The sequence below is a fragment of the Pan paniscus genome, chromosome 19, assembly GCF_029289425.2.
Source record: "Pan paniscus chromosome 19, NHGRI_mPanPan1-v2.0_pri, whole genome shotgun sequence".
In the NCBI taxonomy this organism is placed as follows: Eukaryota; Metazoa; Chordata; class Mammalia; order Primates; family Hominidae; genus Pan; species Pan paniscus.
Window position 1 is genome coordinate 63721873 of NC_073268.2, and position 23377 is coordinate 63745249.

The window sequence follows — 23377 nt, forward strand, 5'->3', positions numbered from 1 at the left end:
AGGCACAAGCCACGATGCCGAGCTCAAGAACAGGACTTCCTCACAGTTCTGGGGACTGGGAAGTTCCAAGATCAAGGTGTCGGCAGGTTCTGTTGTCTGGTGAGGACTGTTGTCTGCCTCCAAGATGGCACCATGTTGCTGTGTCTGCCAGATAAAGGAATAGCGTGTCCTCACATGGTGGAAGGCAGAAGGACAAGCTAGTGAATACCGCGTGGAGCTGCTTTGATAAGAGCCTCAATCCCACTGAAGGAGGCGCCCTCATGGGCTGATCACCTCTTAAAGGTCCCACCTCTTAATCCTACCATGTTGCCAACACCTGAATTTTGGAGGGGACACATTCAAACCATAGCAGAGTCCATTCAATAGATCCATTAAGAGCTGGGATTTGTTCACATGTGGGGCACACACACCTTCTCCAACTCCCACTCCCATTCCCTGTCTGCTTATTTGGTAAAATAGCCTCCTCAAATATTGCTGAAGCCTAGTTCCTACTATAATTCTCAGTTTTCATTCATTCATTCATTCATTCATTCATTCATTGTTCTGGGCACTGTGCTGAGATTAAAGCTGTGAAAAGAGGGATAGGGACATGGCCCTGTCTTCCCGAATCTTATAGTCTGTTTCTTTGTTGATATGGCAGCTCTCCCAACCTCCTCCTTCCAGGCCAAGTCTCTGAATCTCTGACCTTTAGAAGAAAATGAAGACTCTGCCGGGGTCCAGCCTGTCTCCTGCATAACTACTGGGTGAAGGCTGCAGTCCTCAGGATGTGTTGTGACGTTGCCAGGGGTCCCCTACTATTTTCTGTGCACTGAAATTTCTGAGTATGGCTAGAAAGGCTGCTGGAGTTGGGGAGCGCAATACTTTCACCTGTGAGACAGGAAATGCGCCCAGTATTCTTAGAGACATAGACTCTGGGGCTGGTGATGTCACTGTTGCATGATTTGTGTCTTAACCCAGAGCTGGAGGAGAGTATCCTTCTCGGGTAGCTGTTCCCAGCTCTGTGTAGGAGTCTGCCCACCTAAACAGGTGTCCACCAGGAAGGCATGACGTGGGAGTGAATTGCCAGTCTCCAGCCCTGCTGGGTCTTGATCTTCCTGGTGGGCTCTGGCAGCCCCATTAGTAATTGGTTGACTCCCTGAGGAGTGCAGAGCTGGCAGTGGGGCCACTCCTGGCTGCTGAGTCCAGGACTACTCCGGGACTCAACCTTCCCAGGCGTGCCCAGCCATGCCCTGGCTGCTTCTGGGTGTCCAGCTGCCTCCGTGGTTGGGGAAGAGAGAACTTGCTGGAGAGTCCTTTGTGGAGGAGCCTTCAAGCAGTGCCAATCACGGCACTGGGCTCATTAGCAAGCATTGCCATAGCAACGGGTCTGCCAGAAAGTGGCTCGTTAGGCTGACAACTTCAGAGCTGTTATATATAGATCTGGGTGTGGGGGGAGTGGGGGTGTGGGGCCCTGTGGATATGCTTTTCTTTAGAGCTCCTATTGCTTCTGGGTTTGGGGTGTGAGAGGATGCAGAGTGGGAGACCTTAAAACCGTCTGATCTGGCTGCTAAAGCGAGTGTCTGACGACCACCCATTAACACCAGCGAGTAGCGTTTGCTCACGGCTTTAGGAGAAGGTAAGAGTCAGGTGTTCTCAGAAACCTCCGGAGGGGGAGAGAGTCCCGGAGGTGGAGGTGGCATCCGGGTTGAACTTGAGCTTGAAGCATGGTGGGAGCGGTAGGGAGCGGAGTAGCAGGGTCTGTACTGCCTGGAGGCTGCAGAGACAACCTCCACTGTCTGTTAAATAGTTTATTTGAAGGGTTTGGGGCAATGGAACAGAATCTTTTTCTTTAATAAGTCACTGTGCAGCCCAACGCTGTCTTTTTACAAATCATGCTTATGAAAATTCTATGATCTCAGTTTTCATTTCAGAGGTGATGTTTTTTCTCAGTTGCTGCCTCTAACGCTGCAACGGAGTGGCTTCAGAGCACAGGACTCACCCAGGATCACTGTTACAAATGCAGCCTCCCAGGCTGCTCTGGAGATTGAGTCAGGCCCCAGAGTGTGCACTTGAACTCACATCCCAGGTGACTGCTGGGGTGGCCCACGGTGACCATACTTTGAGAAACACTGCTGTAGGGGGATTTGTTTTTGATCTCTGTAATCTCTGGGTGACTTTGCTTGCCTGCTTTTTTTTTTTTAAGGAGGAATCAGTAGCCACCATTAAGGGGAAAATTTTGGGGGTTGCGTTGTTTTTTTAAATAAAGAGACAAGGAAGTCAGCCTACAGCTAGGGAACGTGACGGCCTGGACGCGGGCGGTGATATTTTTGCACATCATATGCTCACTTGGGGACTGGGAGACAAGCAGGAGGATCAGGCTTGAGTTGTCATCCTCCTTGGGAAGGAGCTGGGGTGTCAGGTGGTCTCAGTGAGGAAATGGAGCTGAGTAGGTGTAGCTGGGGAGAGATGTGGCCCAACTTTAAGATAACTGGATAGAAGTCTCTAGAACAAAGCTATTATTTTAATTAATTAATTAATTAATTTTGTGTAGAGATGGGGTCTTGCTCCATTGCCCAGGCTGCCCTTGAACTCCTGGCCTCAAGCAATCCTCCTGCCTCGGCCTCCCAAAACGCTGGGATTACAGGCATGAGTCACTGCATCTCGCCAGCTGACATTTTTAAGCAGTTTGTTTTTACCATTAACCGTGCCACACTGGGCAAGTTATTAAACTCTCTGCGTCTCAGATGCCTTGTTTTAAAGCGGGGATAAATGCCATCTATGAGGCGGGCTTGTTGTGACGAGTAGCTGATTGTCTAAAGCACCCAGTCCAGTCTGGCATGCATTATAGATATTTGGTGACTGGTAAAAAGTCATTATCGATGGGTACAAATGGACCTGGGCTCAGATATTTCTCGAGTCCTTTCTAGAGTAGGGTTCTGAAGTAGTGTAGAAACCTCCTGGTATTACGTATGAAATAGCGTGTGTGTGTATGTGCACCCATTTTAGGGGACAGAAGATCCATAGCCTTCCTCAGATTCTTAAAGGATGCTCTTTCCATATATATCATTGAGCAGGTTGCCTACTGAACAAGGAGGCCCAGGTGAGGGTGGATGGAGAGGGACTGAAGCCTGTCCTTGCAATCTGGCCAAGGGATGGTCCCTTCCAGAGGAAGAGGCCGCGTTTTATTATTCCCACAAAGACACCCTGTATTAGGTAAAGAATTTCTGAGTTAGAAAAAACTTCCTTCGTTTTCCCCCACCCCCACTCCTGCTACCTCTGATCTTGTTCCTTCCAGGTGGGGTCTGTCCCCAGCCCCCGGGCCTGTGTCACCTCTGCTTCCAGTACAGTTCCCACGGGAAAGTGCTGACAGAATTGAAGGGAAAAAGCCACAGGACTAAGGAAGAGAAGGGAAGGATTTAACTTGGAAGGAAACTAATTAGAAGAATAAGATTGAGAGAGACCTTAATTATTGGGTGGTTATGCACACTGTATCCTCTGGATGCCTGGGGGCCGGCTGCTCCTGCCCCTCTGTGGCCATGAAGGGTGAGGTAATGCTGGTGCTGTTGGCCCTTAAGTGAGGACTTGAAGGTAGGAAGGTCTAACTTCTGCCTTCGCCACATCTTTAAAAATGTTTTTTTATTTTTTTATTTTTTCTTTATTTTTGAAACAGAGGCTCACTCTGTCACCCAGGCTGGAGTACAATGGCGCAATCTTGGCTCACGGCAACCTCCGCCTCCCAGGTTCAAGTGATTTTCCTGCCTCAGCCTCCTGAGTAGCTGGGATTACAGGCACCTGCCACCATGCCCAGCTAATTTTTGTATTTTTAGTAGACGCAGGGTTTCACCAGGTTGGCCAGGCTGGTCTCGAACTCCTGACCTCAGGTAATCCACTGGCCTTGGCCTCCCAAAGTGCTGGGATTACGGGTGTGAGCCACCGTGCCCAGCCAAAAAAATTTTTTTTAGTTGTGGTACAATACACATGACAAAATATTTACCATCAGTGATATATTTATGTATTCATGATATTGTGCAACCATTACCACGATCCAGTTCCAGAACAGTGTCATTACCCCAAAGGGAAAATCTGTACCCATTCTCCCCTCCCCAGGCCTCTGGAAAAGACAAATCTGTTTCTGTCTCTATGGCTCTGCCCATTCCGGGCATTTCATATGCATGAAATCACACAATATGTGGTCTTTTGTGTCTGGCTCCTTTCACTTAGCATAATGTATTCAAGGTTTATCCATGTTGTAGCATGTATCATGGCTCCATTTTTTTTTTAATTTCTGAATAATATTCCATTGTATGGCTGTACTACACTATCCATCCATCTGTTGATGGGGGATTTGAGTTGTTTCTACTTTTTGGCCATTACGAATGATATTGCTATGAGCGTCCATGTACCAGTTTTTGTTTGACTGCTTGTTTCTAGGTGTTTGTGTCTATACCTGGTTGTCTCCATGTCTTTTGACTTTTAAAGTCAGCCATCAGGAGGAACTCCTTTCTAAGAGAACAGAAAGGTGATGGGACTGTGGCTGCCTCAGGAGATGGAGGCAGAGCGCGGCCCTGCAGGAGGGAGATGTGGAGACCATCTTTGCCACATCAGCCACATTAGGAGATGGGCCTGGTGGCCCCAGTGCCCTCCTCCTCCCCTCTTTCAGCATCTCATGGCCCTTCACGGCTCAGTATCAGGGTGCCTCCCACCTTCTGTAAGGTCCTGAATTTCCTCGTTGCGGGAGACCTCGTGGTCATCAGTGCCTTGCGGAGAAGGGACGGCATCATTATTGCTCTTTCCTGGGTGGGACACTGAGGTTCACAGGTTGGGTCCACTGGCTCTCCAGCTCCTGTAAGGAGTGGTCTCCTCACTGCCCAGCCCTCTCACCAGAACGCACTAGCCAGCTCTCAGGCTGTTAACCTCCCCAGCAGGTGTTTGCCGTTCAAGTCGGGTAGTATTGGAAACAGAAACCTCAGAGAAGTGACTGTTGATGCTGACATTTCAGACAGAGGGATGGTGAGGCTAGGGTGGAGGTCGGTATCGCCGTAGACAGACTGTGTGAAGCCCTTCCAGTGGAAAACCCCATTCATTGCGCATCCCTCAGGACAGGCGCTGCCCTAGGTGCTGAGTTGCGTATTGTTACCCTCTCCATTGTCTTCCACAACTGGGTTCATATTATCACCCTTCGTTTCACAGATTCGAGAATAGCCTGGTGAGTCAGTAGCCTGTGGTCACATGGCTGTCAAGCAGTCCAGGCAGGATTGGCACTGAAGGCTGTTCGAGCCTGAGGGCTGTTTTCACTGTGCCTATGGGTTCCTGTCTCTGCACCCCTTTTCTGACCATGTCAATATTTGATCCTTCCTATTTCCTCCCAAGTTATTTGGATAAGTACCAATATGGCTTTCCCATGTTTGATTGAAGGAGAAACTAGAATATTTCACTCAAGGGGAGGACACCTGGCATCTTGCCCCTCTGGTTCTAGAATCTCTTTCATCAAACACTCATGCCTGTAGTTGTATTTTTTTGTTCTTTGTTTTGAGACAGGGTCTCACTCTGTCACCCAGGCTGGAGTGCAGTAGTGCGATCACAGCTCACTGCAACAACCTCCTAGGCTCAGGCAATCCTTCCACCTCAGCCTCCTAAGTAGCTGGGACCACAGGCGTATGCCACCACACCCGGCTAATTTTAAAAATTATTTGCAGACGGAGTCTTCCTATGTTGCCCAGGCTGGTCTCAAACTCCTGGGCTCAAGCCATTCTTCCACCTCGGCCTCCCAAAGTGCTAGGATTACAAGTGTGAGACATTGCACCTGGCCCTAACCCTCATTTTTAATCCCCTGACCCCCCACCCATGCCGACTTTATTTCTAATCCTATTGGACAGAATGTTCATCTCCTGTGCATGGGATACTTCTCTTTCTCTCAACATGCACACGCGCATGCACAGGCACACACACACACATGCACGTTGTTATAATCCTATTTGTCTTGCATATATTTTGGCTATCTTCCAATCCTGGAGAGTCCAAAGCAGTGAGAGGGCCCAGGTAAACCTGCCCAGATGTGGGCTTGTGCTTACTGGACATGGCTGGTGAGACAGCAACCTGGGATCCTGGTGGGATGCCACACCGTGTTGATCCTGGCTGCTGTCCACCTCACTGTCTCCTGCTTTCTTAGAAGACAGTCTTCCATACGGAATCAAACGGGCACTGCAGGTTAGCAGGTGTAGGAGATAGAGCGTCCAGGGCATAGGGGAAAGCTTTTAATTAAGTTGTGAAAATGCATTGTGAAACTTACACCGCAGCTACGCAGAGGGCAGAAGGGAGGCTGTGTTTACTCAAAGTCCCCGAGCAGCTCAGATTTACTCGTTCCCTCCAATGACATGCAGGGCACTACGGGAAGCCACGGCACGTGGTTTTGCAACCTTCACAAACCGTGAGAGTAGCCTGGGAGCTGTGTGTCTCTGCTGCTCTCTTTCATTCTGTTATCTTGTTTTCCTAAGCGGGGGTCACCAGGGACCACCACTATGGGCACAGCTGGGGGATACTGAGGACATTTGGGAGCCGATTACCTTTACTGTTTGTGAACAGCCCCTGGCTTTGCTGAGAAATTCATGGCTACTCTCTTCGTATGGCTAGAATTCTGATTTTAATCAATTTACTTCAAAAGGCACAGCAATCTTACGGGCTAATTTGGACTCTCTGTCCTAATTTTAAAATGTTCTTTAGCTAACAACTTTTATTTCTGTGTTTATGGGAGAAAATTTAGGGGGAACAGATATGTAGAAAGGAGAGTATAATAATTGCCTGTAATCCCAGCACCCAGGGATCATGGCTGTTTTTTGTTTGTTTGTTTTTATATTTTTGTTTGTTTGTTTTGAGATGGACTCTCACTCTGTCACCCAGGCTGGAGTGCAGTGGTGCGATCTCTGCTCACTGCAACCTCCGCCTGCTAGGTTCAAGCAATTCTCTTGCCTCAGCCTCCCGAGTAGCTAGGACTACAGGCGCACACCACCACGCCTAGCTAATTTTTTGTATTTTTAGTAGAGGTGGGGTTTCACCGTGTTGCCCAGGCTGGTCGCGAACTCCTGAGCTTAGGCAATCCGCCCGCCTCGGCCTCCCAAAGTGCTGGGATTACAGACGTGAGCCACTGCGCCCAGCCATGGTTGTTTTTTTTTTTAGCATCTGTCTACTAGATATCTAGTTTCTTTGTATGTCATATACATTTTTCTCTGATTTGTTTTTTAACGAAAAGTAACTCTATACATGGTTAAAAGAATTAAACCGCACATAAATGCATACAATGGGAAGTCAGCGTCTGCTCTGTCTCCGAGTCCTAGTTCTTTTTGCCAGAGTGATCTGGACCCTTGGCGAGAGAAGCTCCATCCAGCTCTTCATGGATTCTCAGCATTATTATAGAATGTTTTGCATCTGGCTGTGGGATGACTTGCATTAATTACTTCTGCTAGGTTTGCACAGCAAGCCTGGGGCCTTGTCTGCCGCTGTGCTTCGTGGTCTGGGAATTTCAGGCTTCAGATTTCACAATGGGAGGTGGTGGAGTGACAGGGCCCCCTTGCAAGCTCAGCACCCTGTGAGTGATTTCTAGGGGGGCCGTGGAGAAAGTCTAGCTCCATTAGCTGAATGGCATTTTCTTCTCTGCTCCCAGAGGAGCTGTCCTCTGTGCAGGGGCTCTGAATGCTCAGGTGCTTCTCACTGCTCATGCTCCCGCAACCCCTGAGGTCACGTGTATGCTGCCTCTGACCTCAGGGGTTTGTGGGCCGCAGACTTCCCAATGTCACGCTACTGTAGGGTGAATTCATCAGCCTTTGCCTTCCTGGTTTAAAAACTCTTGCAAAAATGCCAAATGGGTGTGACCTTTTCTTTCTTCTCCAACAGAAGCCTGGAATGGTCCCCCCTCCGCCGGGAGAAGAAAGCCAGACGGTCATCCTTCCACCTGGCTGGCAGAGCTACCTGTCGCCTCAGGGCCGGCGGTACTATGTCAACACGACCACCAATGGTGAGTCCCGCTCGAGGGAGAATCCTGCACCAACCCCCTGGCATTCTGGCTCTCTAGAGGGGCACATTTTTTCTCCCTTCTTCACCTCTCTGTTTGGGGGTTTTTTCTTCTTAAGTCTATGCTCAGGGGCTGCAGTAAAGTCTTACTCCTCCCACTGTGCTGGGTGGTAGGGGTGCAAGTCTGGGTCTGTAGTTCTGGGAGTATCTTGGAAGGAAGGCTGCCCTTTATGGTTTGAGTCTTCCTTGGACCCTGACGTCCACCCTGGGTATCTGTGTTAAACCCGACCTGTTCGTCTGGGGCTGGGTTTTCTGAAGGGTATCTCAAAAGGTTCTATGGTCAACAGCTGGCTTGAATAAAATGAACGAGGCAAAGTCACTGCATGATGTCTTGGAATTTTGAAGGTTTTAATGATCTTGAAGCTTCAATACAGGGGTTGCAAATGCGAGGTTTCCCTAATTTCACTACAACGTCATCTTTTTCCTTAAGTATCTCACTGGCTGGCATTTCTCCAGATGTTTTTTGGGAAATGCCGGGGGTGCTTATGGGTTATTTATCCCATCAAATAGTACAGGTTCCATGTGCATCTGAGTTGAATGGGACCACACCTCAATGCCCCCAATAATTAGGGACCTCCCAGGCCTTCAAATGACCCCAGGATCCCCAGAAGTTTGCTGTGGATGGTTTATAAAAGGGGGTGCACCGCGTGGCAAGTTCTGTAACAAGGTGAGCAAAGGGCACTGTTGCAGGCTGTGGTCTTGGGCAGGGCAGGACAGGGTAAACCAGCTAAACAGAGCTGTGTCTTGACCTCCGTGACTCCCCAGAGAAATTGCCATGAGAGAACTGAGAGGATTTAAACCAAGGAAAGTTAGATTTAGTGGGAATCACAGACATGCGTTCCAAGGCAAAAGATGAAAATCGTACCCAAGTCCACTGCTGGCTCAGCCTTGGCCTCTCACTCCTCTGTGCCTGCCTGACTACATGACCACCCCTTCCCACCTGGGGGTATCGTTACTACAGCTGATGTTTATAAGCCTGCACCAGGAGGGGGTCCTAGTGACAGGGGAACCAGCTACTGTTTAGCAGAGACACAAAGAAGGCAGCTGGTTTATTCGTATCCCCTGGCAACCTGACCTTCCACAGGCTCAAGAGGGGTGGTCTGGCGGAAGAGGTAATGAAGTTTCTAGGAAAAGGGAAGTAGGACTATTTCTGACCGTTCTAATCTTACACTTCCTCAAAACAAACACATGAACAGCTTTGCACTGTTACCGGAGACTTGAAATTTCAGAGAAGAGTGTGTCTATGTATGCAACACCCATCTGCCAAACACAGAATTTGGACCGTAGGATCATGAGATCATCAATTATTTGGGACAACATTGGATCCAAATTATTGGAAGGTCAGGTTGCTAGGGGATATGAATAATTTGGATCCGTTATTGTCCCAAATAAGCTACTCTATTGCAAAGGGGCATGGGGGGAAATGGCTTTCTGAATTTCAGCATCTTTATCTTTTTTTAAGTTAGAGACTAGTTTGTTTTTACGGTAAAAAATTCAGTAAGTACAAAATGATTTCAAATAAAAAATAATCCCCGGTCTCACCTTTTAAACATATGTATACTTATTCTTTTAAAATAAATTGGAAAATATTGTCTATGTTGTCCTTTAAGTTACTTTGACAGTGTATGTGGACATCTTTCTATACTTTGTACATTTCAGTCTAACCCATTCTTTTAAACAGCTGTGTAGTAATCCATCGCATGGGTATGCTATTAATTTCACCTGCACTCTATTAATTTAAGTCACATTTTATATCAATAGACAGTGTCTGGCAGCTTTTTTCTGGGACTCAGACTTTAGCAGATGCCACTGGTGACAGCTTTCTTAGGGGTCCTGAGATATAGTGATCCCACAGAGGCTCCAGGCCAGGGGTCAGTGAACTTTTTCTGTAAAGGGCCAAGTAGTCAGTATGTAGGCTTTGAGGGTCACGTGGTCTCCGTCCCAGCCACTCAGCTTTACTGTTTCAGCATGAAAGCAGCCCTGGATGATAGATAAACAAATGAGTGTAGCTGTGTTCCAATAAAACTTTATCTATGGATCCGAAAATAGGAATTTCAGATGACTTGTGTGTGTTATAAAATATCATCGTTCTGGCCAGGCATGGTGGCTCATGCCTGTAATCCCAGCACTTTGGGAGGCCGAGGCAGGTGGATCACTTGAGGTCAGGAGTTCCAGACAAGCCTGGCCAACATGGTGAAACCCCGTCTCTACTAAAAATATCAAAATTATCCGGGTGTGGTGGTGGGCGCCTGTAGTCCCAGCTACCCGGGAGGCTGAGGCAGGAGAATCGCTTGAACCCATGAGGTGGAAGTTGCAGTGAGCCGAGATCACGCCATTGCACTCCAGCCTGGTGACAGAGCAAGACTCCGTCCGTCTCAAGGAAAAAAAAAAAAAAAAAAAAGTGAAAGATGATTTTCGTTGGCAAGTTCACTGGGCCATATGATAGTTGGTTTGACCAGTTGGTTCCTTGGGCCATAGCTGCTGGTCCCTGCTTCAGGCTGTCTGTTGGCTCCACAAGGACTTGTCCTATTTGCCCTTCCTCTCTTTATTTATTTATTTATTTATTTGTTTATTTATTTTTTTAGACAGGGTCTCACTCTGTTGCCCAGGCTAGAATACAGTGGCACAATCATGGCTCACTGCAGCCTCAACCTCCTGGGCTCAAGCACTCCTCCCATCTCAGCCCCCTGAGTAGCTGGGATTGCAGGCATGTGTCATCACGCCTGGCTGATTTCTTTTTTTTTTTAATATATTTTTTATTTATTTGAGACAGGGTCTCACTCTGTTGCCCAGGCTAGAGTGCAGTGGCACGATCATGGCTCACTGCAGCGTTAACTTCCTGGGCTTAAGTGACCCTCCCACCTCAGCCTCCTGAGTAGCTGGGATTACAGGCATGTGCCACCACACCTGGCTTTTTGTATTATTATTATTATTATTTATTTTTTTTTTTGTAGAGATGTTTTGCCATGTTGCCCAGGCTGGTCTTGAATTCTTGGCCTCAAGTAATCTACTGGCCTTGACCTTCCACAGTGTTGGGATTACACTATGCCTAAAAACAGGTTTTTTTGTTTTTTTTGTTTTTTGTTTTGGTAGAGACAGGGTTTCAGTATGTTGCCTAGGCTGATCCCGAACTTCTGGCTTCTGCTTCTGCTTCCCAAAGTGCTGAGATTATAGGCATGAGCCACCGTGCTCGGCTCTCTCCTCTTTTATGCTAAAAATAATTCCAGCACCTACCTTGGTCTTACATTCTAGATATATGCCAGTTTTATTCATTACTTGTTTAACTCTTTTTTTTTTTTTTTTTTTTTTTTGAGATGGAGTCTCACTCTTTCACCCAGGCTGGACTGCAGTGGCGCAATCTCGGCTCACTGCAAGCTCCGCCTCCCGGGTTCATGCCATTCTCCTGCCTCAGCCTCCCAAGTATCTGGGACTACAGGTGCCTGCCACCACACCCGGCTAATTTTTTGTGTTTTTAGTAGAGACGGGGTTTCACCGTGTTAGCCAGGGTGGTCTCGATCTCCTGGCCTTGTGATCCGCCTGCCTCGGCCTCCCAAAGTACTGGCATTACAGGCGTGAGCCACCGTGCCCGACCTTAACTTATTGTTCATCTGTTTGATTGAATCATTCATTCAACACATAGTTTGAGCCTCAAATATGTACCAGGCAGAGTGAGTCTTGGGATACTGGGGATTTAATAAGAACAAAGTCTCTGCCCTGCAAGTGTTTATCTTCTTATAGTGGGAACAGATTTTAAGTGAAAACCTATTTGATCAATCAGGAAAGGGTTGTGAAGCAGGAGTCCAGGGTGTTTTAAGAGCATGTCACAGAGAGACCCTGGGGAATCAGGGGAGGCTTCCTGGAGAAGGAAGCTGCAGAATGGGGGAAGGGTAAGGAAGGGCTAGGGGATGGGGAGTGTCTTACTGATGGCAAAGAGTCAGCTGTGTTTGTAGGGATCATGCAGCCCATGAACATCATATTAATAATTTTGCTCGACAGTCTAAGGGAGAAGGAAAGCAGCTATCTTTCTGATTCTCTTCTGGAATCGTTTCTTAGACTTGTTTTGTTTGGCTGTAGGGATGTTTTAAATATATTTTAATCTGCCTGCCTTTCTGCAGGAAGGCATCTATGAGAATAGCCACTCATGTTTATCTTACCTCCTGACTCCTGGAGGCACCTGAGCTTGTGCCTCCTCACTGCTGGGCCAGCTGCATCTATCTGCCTTTCTGCCTGGCCCCTTGCTTAAGCATCTTTGCTCTGTCCCTCTCCAGGTGGCATTTCATCCACTTGCTAGCCCAGTGCCCAGAAAGTGCAGTCACGGTTCTAAGCAGGCCATTCTTCTCTTCCTCTTTGTCTGTCTACCTTTCTTCCAGACACTTCTAGTCTTTCTCCCTTAATCCCTAATCTCTTCTTTTCCAGAGGGTGCCTGGGGATAATAGGTGTTCTGTCCCCATTTTTACACCTATAACCAGTTGAAAGTCTAATTTACATTTGTATTACCTTGCCTTGGCTAATCTGCTTCTTTTCTTTTTTTTTTTTTTTTTTGAGACAGAGTCTCGCTCTGTCGCCAGACTGGAGTGCAGTGGTGCGATCTCGGCTCACTGAAACCTCCGCCTCCCCGGTTCAAGCGATTCTCTTGCCTCAGCCTCCTGAGTAGCTGGGATTACAGACATGCGCCACCACACCCAGCTATTTTTTTGTATTTTTAGTAGAGACAGGGTTTCACCATGTTGGCCAGGATGGTCTTGATTTCCTGACCTCATGATCCACCCCTCCTCGGCCTCCCAAAGTGCTGGGATTACAGGCGTGAGCCACCGCACCTGGCTGGCTAATCTGCTTATTTTCACATCCATTTAAGATTTTATGGATGAGGTTGTCACTGTGCTAGCCACTGAGCTGGGCTCTGGGGATCCAAAATCAAACTAGATGCTGTCTGTGATCTCAGAACCTGCAGTTCTAATAGGGCCAGAGACACATATAAACCTGTGAGTGTTACAAGTATTCGTGCGGAAATCTGGGGGCTTGAGGAAGGGAGTAGTCAGCTTGATCTGGGTATTAACCAAGTCTTTGCAGGGGGAGGGGATGGCCTTGACTCAGGCATTCCAAGCCAAGGTTACAGCATGAGTAAAGACCAGGCAGGAGAGAAAAACAGCGGATGTGTTTGGCATTGGTTAAGGAACAAAGAGGTGAGAGAGAGAGTCAGGGGCCTTGGGGCATTTTGAGGAGTCAGGTCTTTATCCTGTAGGCAGCGGGAATCCATGGGAAATTTCCAGGCGGTGGCGTGACATGATCAGAATATTGTGGCAAGGCTGCTTGTGCAGCAGAGCGAAGGCTTTAAGGCTGGTAAGTGTGGAGGCCGACAGACTAAATGAGAGGAGAAATAATGAGGTCAAACACCAATTCTACAGCAGTGGCTGGAGAGGAGGAGGTAGAATCTGTCAGACAGGATGTGGCTGTGGCAGGTCAGGGATTGGAAGTGCCTGGATTCCTCTGGGTTTTCTGCCTTGTGTGATGGGACCATACAGTGAGTATAGGGTATTCAAGGGAGGAACAGGTTAGGAAGAAAGAAAAATGAGTCCATGCTGAGTGTGTGGTTCCCTGGGGTGCGTTCAGGGAGAGATGGCTGGCATTTGGATGGCTGCGGTGTGACTTAGAGGACTTCTGAGCTAGAGATGGGAACTTGGTGAGCCCTGTGGGTACATGGCCTGGCCACTGTTGCGCAGTGACCAACCTGCCCAGCCACAGAGGGTGGCCCAGAATTTGCGTTTCATCAGCAGAGAGGTGAAGTGACGAGGATGTAGAAGATCACCCGGGGCCTTGCAGCACAGGTGTAAGGCAGCAGCCAAGGAGACCTTGAAGGAATTGTCAGAGATACGAGGAATCCAGGAGAAGGTAATGTCATCAAAGGCAAGGGAGAATATATAGGGAGGGGGAGTCAGGGACAGACTGAAATATAGATCAGGTTTATGATAAGAGTGTTGTTTTAAATCACTGGGGAAAGCATGGATTATTTAGTAAACGGTGTTGGGCCAGATGGCTAACAGGAAGTTTCAGTGGTTAATGCAGTAATGCCGTTGCTTTCATATAAACTTGCCAATGCCATCAGAGCATGCTCCGTGGACTTTGGGAAGTCCCCATCTTTCTTGTGGCTCTCTGGAAATTTCATCATGCAGAGTGGCCTTCAGTTCAGCCCCAGGAACTCCCAGGGTTTTGGTATCAGGAAATTGCTTGTCTTGTGCTGTCCAGGGAAGCTCTCCATTCCCACCAAAAGTTGACTGTGTTGCTAACGGTTTGGGATAGTGAGCTATTATCAATAGCCTACCCCATCCAGGGACCTCAGCTAGTGTTAAGGAGACTGTCTTAGTCTGTGCAGGCTGCACTAACAAAATACCATAGACTGGATGACTTATAAACAATGGAAATTTATTTATCACAGTTCAGGAGGATGGGAAGTCCAGGATCAAGGTGCTGGCAGATTTGGTGTCGGGTGTGGGCCTGCTTTCTGGTTCATAAGAACAGCTGCATTCTCACGTGGTGGAAAGGACAAACAAGATCCTCTGGGTTTCTCTTTTTTTTTTTTTATTTTTTTTTATTTTTATTTTTTTGAGACAGAGTCTCGCTCTGTCACCCAGGCTGGAGTGCAGTGGCACGATCTCGGCTCACTGCAACCTCCATCTCCTGGATTCAAGCGATTCTCCTGCCTCGGCCTCCCGAGTAGCTGGAACTATAAGTGCCCGCCACCACGCCCGGCTAATTTTTTGTATATTTTAGTAGAGACGGGGTTTCACTGTGTTAGCCAGGATGGTCTCGATCTCCTGATCTCATGATTCACCTGCCTCGGCCTTCCAAGGTGCTGGGATTACAGGCGTGAGCCACCGCACCCTGCCTGGGTTTCTCTTTTAATGGCACTAACCCCATGATGGTGGAGCCTGCATGACTTAGTCACCTCCTAAAAGTGCCGCCTCTTCATACTGTCACATGGGGAATTAGGTTTCAACAGGTGAATTTGGAGGGGACACAAACATTCAGACCATGACAGGGAACTCTTATTTATACAACAAATAATTATATTTCAAGAGATACAGCACAACATTTTTTGCTCCATTTATAATTGAAAGGTCGGCTGGGTGTGGTGGCTCTCACCTGTAATCCAGCACTTTGGGAAGCCGAGGTGGGCAGATCACTTGAGCCCAGGAGCTCAAGACCAGCGTGGGGACCATGGTGAAACCCCATCTCTATTAAAAATACAAAAATTAGCCGGGTGTGGTGGCACACACCTGTAGTCCCAGCTACTTGGGAGGCTGAGGTGGAAGGATCACTTGAGCCCAGGAGGCAGAGGTTGCAATGAACCGAAATCGTACCATTGCTCTCCAGCCTGGGTGACAGAGAAAGCCACCGTCTCAAATAAATAAATAAAATAAAAATATAACTGGAAGGCCAGGCATGCATGCTTCCTCACTTAATGTTAATATAGTCATAGGTATTCAGGCCCTCTTTTTGGAGAGATACTGACCTTTTAGATATGTTTAGGATACATTTTACCATTTGGACGTTAGGGATATTTGAAGCCAGTATAGATAGATGGCCAAGATTAGTTTAGTTTAATGTATTAGTCAAGATTTTACTTCTTATTTATTAATCTTTTTATACTCTAAATCCAGTAGTTTTATCTGTGCCATTCTTTTTTTTTAAACAAAGAGTACCGTTTGAGATGGTATCTTTTTTTTTTTTTTTTTTTGAGATGGAGTTTCACTCTTGTTGCCCAAGCTGGAGTGCAATGGTGCAATCTCGGCCCCCCACAACCTCCACCTCCCAGGTTCAAGTGATTCTCCTGCCTCAGCCTCCCTAGTAGCTGGGACCACAGGCATGTGCCACCACGCCTGGCTAATTTTGTATTTTTAGTAGAGACGGGGTTTCTCCATGTTGGTCAGGCTGGTCTCGAACTTCCGACCTCAGGTGATCCACCCGCCTCGGCCTCCCAAAGTGCTGGGATTACAGGCATGAGCCACCGCACCTGGCCTTGAGATGGTATCTTAACCCTTTCTTCCCCACTATAAAGCAGAGCCTGATGCAAGGATTGAGTGTTAACACCTTATTTAGGAGGTATCAGTACAAAGTGGTGAGGGTAGGTATGCAAGGGAAGGAAAGCCAAAGAACAATGCCAAGTGATGCTGGCTGGTGTTTGACAGTGAAATGCAGAGTCCCAGCCGGTCACTTAGTGGATATGTTCACTTCTGGAAGGGCTGCAAGGAGGAGCCGTCGCCTGGAATAGTCTGCAGGAAAGCAGAGATGTTTTATCTACTCATCTCTGTCTTGTCTCCTATTTCACACTGGCCAAGCCCCTCCCCTTGCACAGCTATTTCCCTACACATTTGGGTCGTACCATCTGACTCCTACCAAGCTCTCAGAAAGCCAGATTCCACCATGCTGAGTGATGCTTTATCCAAGCCCAAGGCAGTGGTCAGCAGAGCATGAGTGAGGTACCAAGCAAAACAGAAGGTGGCTGTTGATGGAACTATGAAGAGTCCAGTGCCTGTGTCCCTAGGCAGAGACTCTCCTAGAACTGAGTGCTGTGGTGAACATCTGTCTCCACCCTCAGACCTTGATAACTTGATCTTTCATAAAAGTGGGTTGCAGAGGCCAGTGATTTTGCTTCATAATCATCCTAGGAGGAAGCTTCTAAATCCTCTAACTCAGGGGTTGGCAAACTGTGGCCTATGGGCCAAATTCAACTCACAGCTGTTTTTGTAAATGAAGCTTTCTTTATTGGAACACAGCCATGCCCTTTTGTTTACATATTGTCTATGGCTGGTTTTGCACGGAGATTGTAGAGCTGAGTACAAGCTGTCTCCAACTTAAAATGGTTGGACTTAACGATCTGACTTGGTGTAAAAGTGATACTCATTCACTAGAAACTGTACTTTAGTTCAGTATTCAGTAAATTACAAGAGATGTATAACACTTCACTACAAAATAGGCTTTATGATAGTTGATTTTGCCCAACTGTAGGCTAACGGAAGTGTTCTGGGCATGTCTAAGGTAGGTGAGGCGAAGCTATAGTATTCAGTAGTTTAGGTGTAATACATTCATTTTTGACATACAGTATTTGCAAGTTACAATGGGTTTCTCAGTATATAGCCCTGTCATAAGTTGAGGGTATCTGTAGTTGCAGCAGAGACCACGTGGCTCACAAAGTGACAATATTTACTCTCTGACCCTTAACAGAAAAAGTTTGACAATACCTGGTTTAAGAAATAGAATCAGGCTGGGCGCGGTGGCTCATGCCTGTAAACCCAGCACTTTGGGAGGCTGAGGCGGGCGGATCACCAGGTCAGGAGATCAAGACCATCCTGGCTAACACGGTGAAACCCTGTCTCTACTAAAAAAATACAAAAATTTAGCCCGGCGTGGTGGCGGGTGCCTGTAAGTCCCAGCTACTCGGGAGGCTGAGGCAGGAGAATGACGTGAACCCAGGAGGCGGAGCTTGCAGTGAGCCAAGATTGCGCCACTGCACTCCAGCCTGGGCAACAGAGGGAGACGCCCCCCCCAAAAAAGAAAGAAAAAGAAAAAGAAATAGAACCTGTTTGTTTTACATATATAGAAATGAAGTCCCTACATGGTAAAGGGACTTGATCCAAACTATCTGGTCATTTATAAGCCAAGCTGTGACCAGACTGCCCAGTCTTCTAATCTTTTCTTTTTTGCCTCAGTATTTGGAGGAATGGGCATGGGTGGCAGTGACTTAAGTTGGAATGAGAATAACTGAGTTTGTGGATTAGTAGATAAAGAAAAATAATCTGAAATAACAATTTTTTAAGGGAAACCTATGCATCTTTTTAAAGCATGAACCCAAGTCCAGGAGAGTTGAAAATTGTTTTTAAGCTTTTTAATTTAATTTTATTTTTTGAGTTGACTTCCTGGGCTCAAGTAATCCTTCCACCTTAGCCTTCCAAGTAGCTGGGACCACGGGCACATGTCACCACACCAGGCTACTGGAAAAAAAAAAAAAAGTGTTTTATTTTTTGTTTGTGTTTTTTTTTTTTTGAGAAGGGGTCTTGCTATATTGCCCAGGCTGGTCTTGAACTCCGGGCTCAAGCAATCCTCCTATCTTGGCCTCCCAAAATGTTGGGATTACAGGCATGAGTACCACACTCAGGCTTTTAAGCTCTTTTGATGAAGAATCTATATCTATAAATGTGTTATGTTTGTGAGCGAAGCTTGGAGGACTAAACCAGGATGTGAGCTTTTGGATTCCTTTGCCAAATAGTAATTTTCTTGATTTCTTGCTTTAATTTTTCTTTAAATGAGTGGATTCCCATTTAACTTTATTATGCCAGGAACTAATGTGAGTTTCTGGGTAAGTTTTCCAGTAGAACACTTTTAACTTTTCTTTGTTACAAATAATTGGATCCTTTTCTAACTCCCCAAGTAGAATGAACGGCCCTGATAATTCCGTGTTAATAAAAGTTACTCTGAGAAGGTTCTGTACCCAAAAACATCCATCTATTTTTTTCTGTCCATCTGTGTTGAGCAAATGTGAGACTAAAAAGATGTGCATGTGGCACATTTGGTTGATTAAATTAGGGTTGCGTGCGTGTGCGTGTGTGCGTGTGTGTGTGTGAGAGAGAGAGAGAGAGAGAGCACCAGCCTAATTTATATAAAGCCTAATTTTGGCTTTATTATTTTTCTTTAATGGATTCTTAGTGGAAGGCTGTTAGAGCTTAAAGCTTCCTATTAATCCGCTTCTGTGTGGGTTTTGTTTTCTCTTCCAGGATATCCGTTCTAATGTGTAATGTTTAGGTAATAGTTACGTGCATAACACACCCCTCATTTTTCACCAGTGTTTAAGGCCAATAATCTCCCATTTGTGGCAAATGCCAAGTGGCTTAAAGTCAGTCACACTGCTAGTATGAAGTTGAAGACCCACACAAGTAAAAAGACAAAAGAGACAGATTTTGTTGTTTGCTCTATTCTAGGAAGTTGAGTTACTTTGCAAGACTGTTTACTGGTAAACAGTGTGAGAGCGTTCCTCACTGTCTGTTAGCTGGAGTCAGTGATTAGCAGCATGTGGTTCAGATATGGAAGTGGAACAAAAATAAATGTGTAGAATAGGATCCAGAAATCTTCTAGAATATTCAGTGACCCAGAATATTCCACTCCTAGCTGTATACCCAAGAAAATTAGAAACACATGTCCACACAAAAAGCTGTGCATGCATGCTCAGTTCAGAGGAGCATTATTTATTATGGCCAGCAGCAACCAAAATGCCCATCAACTGATGAATGGATAAACAAAATGTGGTTTTAGCCATACAATGGAATATTATTCAGCCATAAAAAGGAATGAAGGTGCTGGCTGATACATGCTACAACGTGGATGAACCTTGAAAACATCACATTAAGTCAAAGAAGCTAGACACAAAAAGCCGTGTGCCATATGATTCTGTTTATATGAAACGCCTAGAATAGAGAAATCCACAGAAAACCACCCTGGTGGTTGCGGGGGGCTGGAATTAATGGCGAGTGACTGCTGATGGGTACAGGGTTTCTTTTTGAGACAATAAAAATGTTTTAAAATTAGGTAGTGGTGCAGGTTATACAACTCTGCAACTACACCAAAAACCATTATATTATATGCTTTTAGAGGGAGAATATAATGATATGTGAATTATATTGCAATAAAATGTCATTAAAAACAGGCTTGTGTGGGCATGGTGGGCGTTTATGACTTTCTTGGCATCCTTTAGAAACTGTTCTTTTTTTTTTTTTTTTTTTTTTTTTTGAGACAGAGTCTTGCTGTGTCTCCCAGGCTGGAGTGCAGTGGTGCGATCTCAGCTCACTGCAACCTCTGCCTCCCGGGTTCTAAGGGATTTCTCCTGCCTCAGCCTCCCGAGTAGCTGGGATTACAGGTGCCCGCCACCATGCCCAGCTAATTTTGTATTTTTAGTAGAGATGGGATTTCACCATGTTGGCCAGACTGGTCTCAAACTCCTGACCTCAGGTGATCCACCAGCCTCACCCTCTCAAAGTGCTGGGAATACAGGCATGAGCCACTGTGCCCAGCCTAGAAACCACTCTTTAGACGTCTTGGTTAGGGAGTCTTTCTGCCTGATTGCCAAACTTTGGTGGGTGTCAGAAATACCTCGGAAATTGAGTTTGTTTAAAAAACAAAACAATACGCAGATTCTATCACAGACCTTCAAAATCTATTTGGAAAGAGAAAAAATGTCAACTTTATATTTTTCAAAGTTTTCTAACAGTCACCACCTATTTTTACTGGCAAGGACACTGTGTAATAATAAAATGGTGGAGGCATAGTCAAATATGATAAAGTTGAAGAACAAATTTAAATCCAATTTCCTCTTATAGAAATTTAATGAGAAAACACAACTTCTTTAAATAGGTAAACATGTATCGTAGCCCCAAGGTTAAAGGTTATATAATCATAAACAATTGTAGAATCTCATGGTGGAGCTATTGAAGAGAAACAACTCAATTTTATGGTGACAAGACTTAGAATGAGTATAAAACTGCCAAGAAAGGCCCTTCACCTGGCCAGTGTTTATATTCTTAAATGTCATCAGCGTGGCTGACTTGTGTATATTTTCCAGCCTTTATTCCTGTCTGTATAAGAGGACGTAATGGCAGGTCTTATAATTTCAAAGCTTTAAGGTCAATAGCTCAAAAATTGTTTGGATCTCAGCATTTTTGCTATTAAAAAAAAATACGCATGCACTCTGCTTTCAACTTTGTTTCTAGCTGAGGCTAAGTCAAAGAATTTGGGGCGGCCGGGCACGGTGGCTCACGCCTGTAATCCCAGCACTTTGGGAGGCCAAGGCAGGTGGATCACGAGGTCAGGAGATCGAGACCATGCCGGTTAACACGGTGAAACCCCGTCTCTACTAAAAATACAAAAGATTAGCCGGGCATGGTGGCAGGCGCCTGTAGTCCCAGCTACTCGGGAGGCTGAGGCAGGAGAATGGCATGGACCCGGGAGGCGGAGCTTGCAGTGAGCCAAGATCGCGCCACTGCACTCCAGCCTGGGCGACAGAGTGAGACTCTGTCTCAAAAAAAAAAAAAAAAAAAAAAAAAAAGAATCTGGGGCTTGTACTATTTTCATTTGTACATTCTGCTTAGCACCCTGGCATCCGGACAAGATGAACAGCATCCCTGCCTTCAAGGAACCTAGAGTCTCGTGTGCAGCAGTTCAGGCCTTGGAGGTTTGGAGGACTTGTAAAGTTTCTTCTTTCATTTTTCTCTTCTATGGAGATCTTTAGACTGGGGCATCCTAATTTGCCTCTACTTTGGTTAGGATGAGTGTGCTGGCCTGTAGTCACTTGTCTCTTTACCATTCATTACATGGCAGAGCCCAGTGGCTTAGTGGAGTCCAGGCACTAATCCCATAGCAGGATCTCTACCAGTCATTAGATCAACCAATACTCGTTAATTACAGGCCAAAGGAAGTACAGGTCCACTGTGCATTGTGTACCTATCAGGAATGACTTTTGCTTGATTTGAACTCTTTTTGAAAAGTGCCGGTCTGTGATACTGGACTCCTAGGGAAATGGCATTATAATGTTTTGGGGATGGCAGGGAGGTGGCAGGCAGGCAAGGTCAGGACCTCTGGAATCCAGGAGAGCTGTCCTGCAAAGACACAGGGAGGGTAGATGTCATTTGCTGGATTGTCATTAGACTAGAGACTGTCAACAGAAGCTTCCATTCTGTGAACACAGTGCTTAAAAATGTTGTTAGTTTTCAACATTGAAAAATTGGGAGTTTCTTTCATAAACATCTGGATATCTATCTTCTTTCAGAAAATCGTGAGGTGTGGCCCCACCAGCCCCACCTTCCTGCATGAACACAGCTGGTTGGGGCTGAGAAGGTTACCACTACCTGCCATTTTTTTTTTTTAAATACTCAATTGGGCTTCATGCATGTGTTTTCCGTGTTTAGTTCTGTGGGTGTCTGAGTTTGGGCCCGATGAAAAGAGGGTGCCTGGTGATTTTACATCAAGTATTGCGGGTGAGGGTGGCATCAGACACAAAGTCAGGAAGATATATATATATATATATACATATATGTGTGTGTGTATATATGTGTGTGTATATGTGTATATATATGTGTGTGTGTATGTGTATATACATGTATGCGTGTATATACATATACATACATGTATGTGCGCACATACACACACGTATGTGCGCACATACATACGCACACATGCGTGCACATGCACATGCATGCGTGCACACACATACAGATGCATGTGTGCGTGCACGTGCATACACATGCATGTATGCGTGCATGTGCATACACACACATATATGTGTGTATATATATGTATATATATAGAGAGAGAGAGTGAGAGAGAGAGAGATGAAGTCCTGCTCTGTTGCCCAGGCTGGAGTGCAATGGCGCGATCTCAGCTCACTGCAACCTCTGCCTCCCGGGTTCAAGCGATTCTCCTGCCTCAGCCTCCTGAGTAGCTGGGATTACAGGCATGCGCCACCACACCTGGCTAATTTTTGTATTTTTTGTAGAGACGGGATTTCACCATGTTGGTCAGGCTGGTCTTGAACTCCTGACCTCGTGATCTGCCCTCCTTGGCCTCCCAAAGTGCTGGGATTAGAGGCACGAGCCACCGCGCCCGGCCTAGGAAGACATTTTATGAATGAAGTTGGAAATGAGAGATTATGAAGGGGACCAAGCAAGAGAATAAAAAATCTAGGGTGAGCAGACTTATTAGTCAACAGGTATGAAGCACCAGTTTCGAGAGGGATCTTAAAACCCATCCTACTCTGCCTTTTTTTCTGGGGCTTTTATGTGTGTCCAACATTAGCGCAGGAAGCTCTGCCATTCTGGGGCTTGTGTGGAGCCTGTGGGGTGGGGTGTGGGAATGGGAACCTGTGGTGCGGCGGGAAGTTTTGGGCTACAGGGAGGATCTGTCTGGATGGACATAACCAGAGTGAGCTTTTAAAGGGTTAGGTCCCAGCAAGTCAGTGAAACTCCTAGTATGCATTGAAATGATCTGTAGGTTATATTCTAATAAGCGAGTGGGCAAGGACCATGTGAATTGATTATCAAGTAACAAGTATTTGCTAAATGCCTTCCCTGTGCTGGGCTCTAATTAACCACTTGGATGGCTTCTTGCGGGGGTGGTGTGGGCGAACACAATGCGAATGGCTTCTTGTTTGCAGAGACAGAATGCTTCCTGAAGTGGATATGAGATTGTTAAAATGAGACTTTCCTTTGGGTTGGAGTTCATTTCCTTTCCTGCCTGAGGATTGTGCTGAAAGTCCTTTCCACCTCTAAATACCCTACGAGGCTGTGAGTTGCAA

At 46.3% G+C, this 23377-nt stretch overlaps 1 protein-coding gene across 4 annotated transcripts in view; it reads left to right on the forward strand.

The window, feature by feature from the left end:
- The window catches only part of GAS7 (growth arrest specific 7), a 288056-nt gene that overhangs the window by 171884 nt on the left and 92795 nt on the right, over positions 1-23377 (forward strand). For 3 of the 4 annotated variants that reach the window (XM_003818094.8, XM_008971336.5, XM_003818093.5), the window contains exon 2: positions 7867-7987. In XM_003818094.8, coding sequence (XP_003818142.1) covers positions 7867-7987 — 121 coding nt within the window. Of the gene's footprint in view, positions 1-1457; positions 1616-7866; positions 7988-23377 lie in introns of those variants that run through there. The other variant, XM_003818092.6, reaches the window with a different exon arrangement.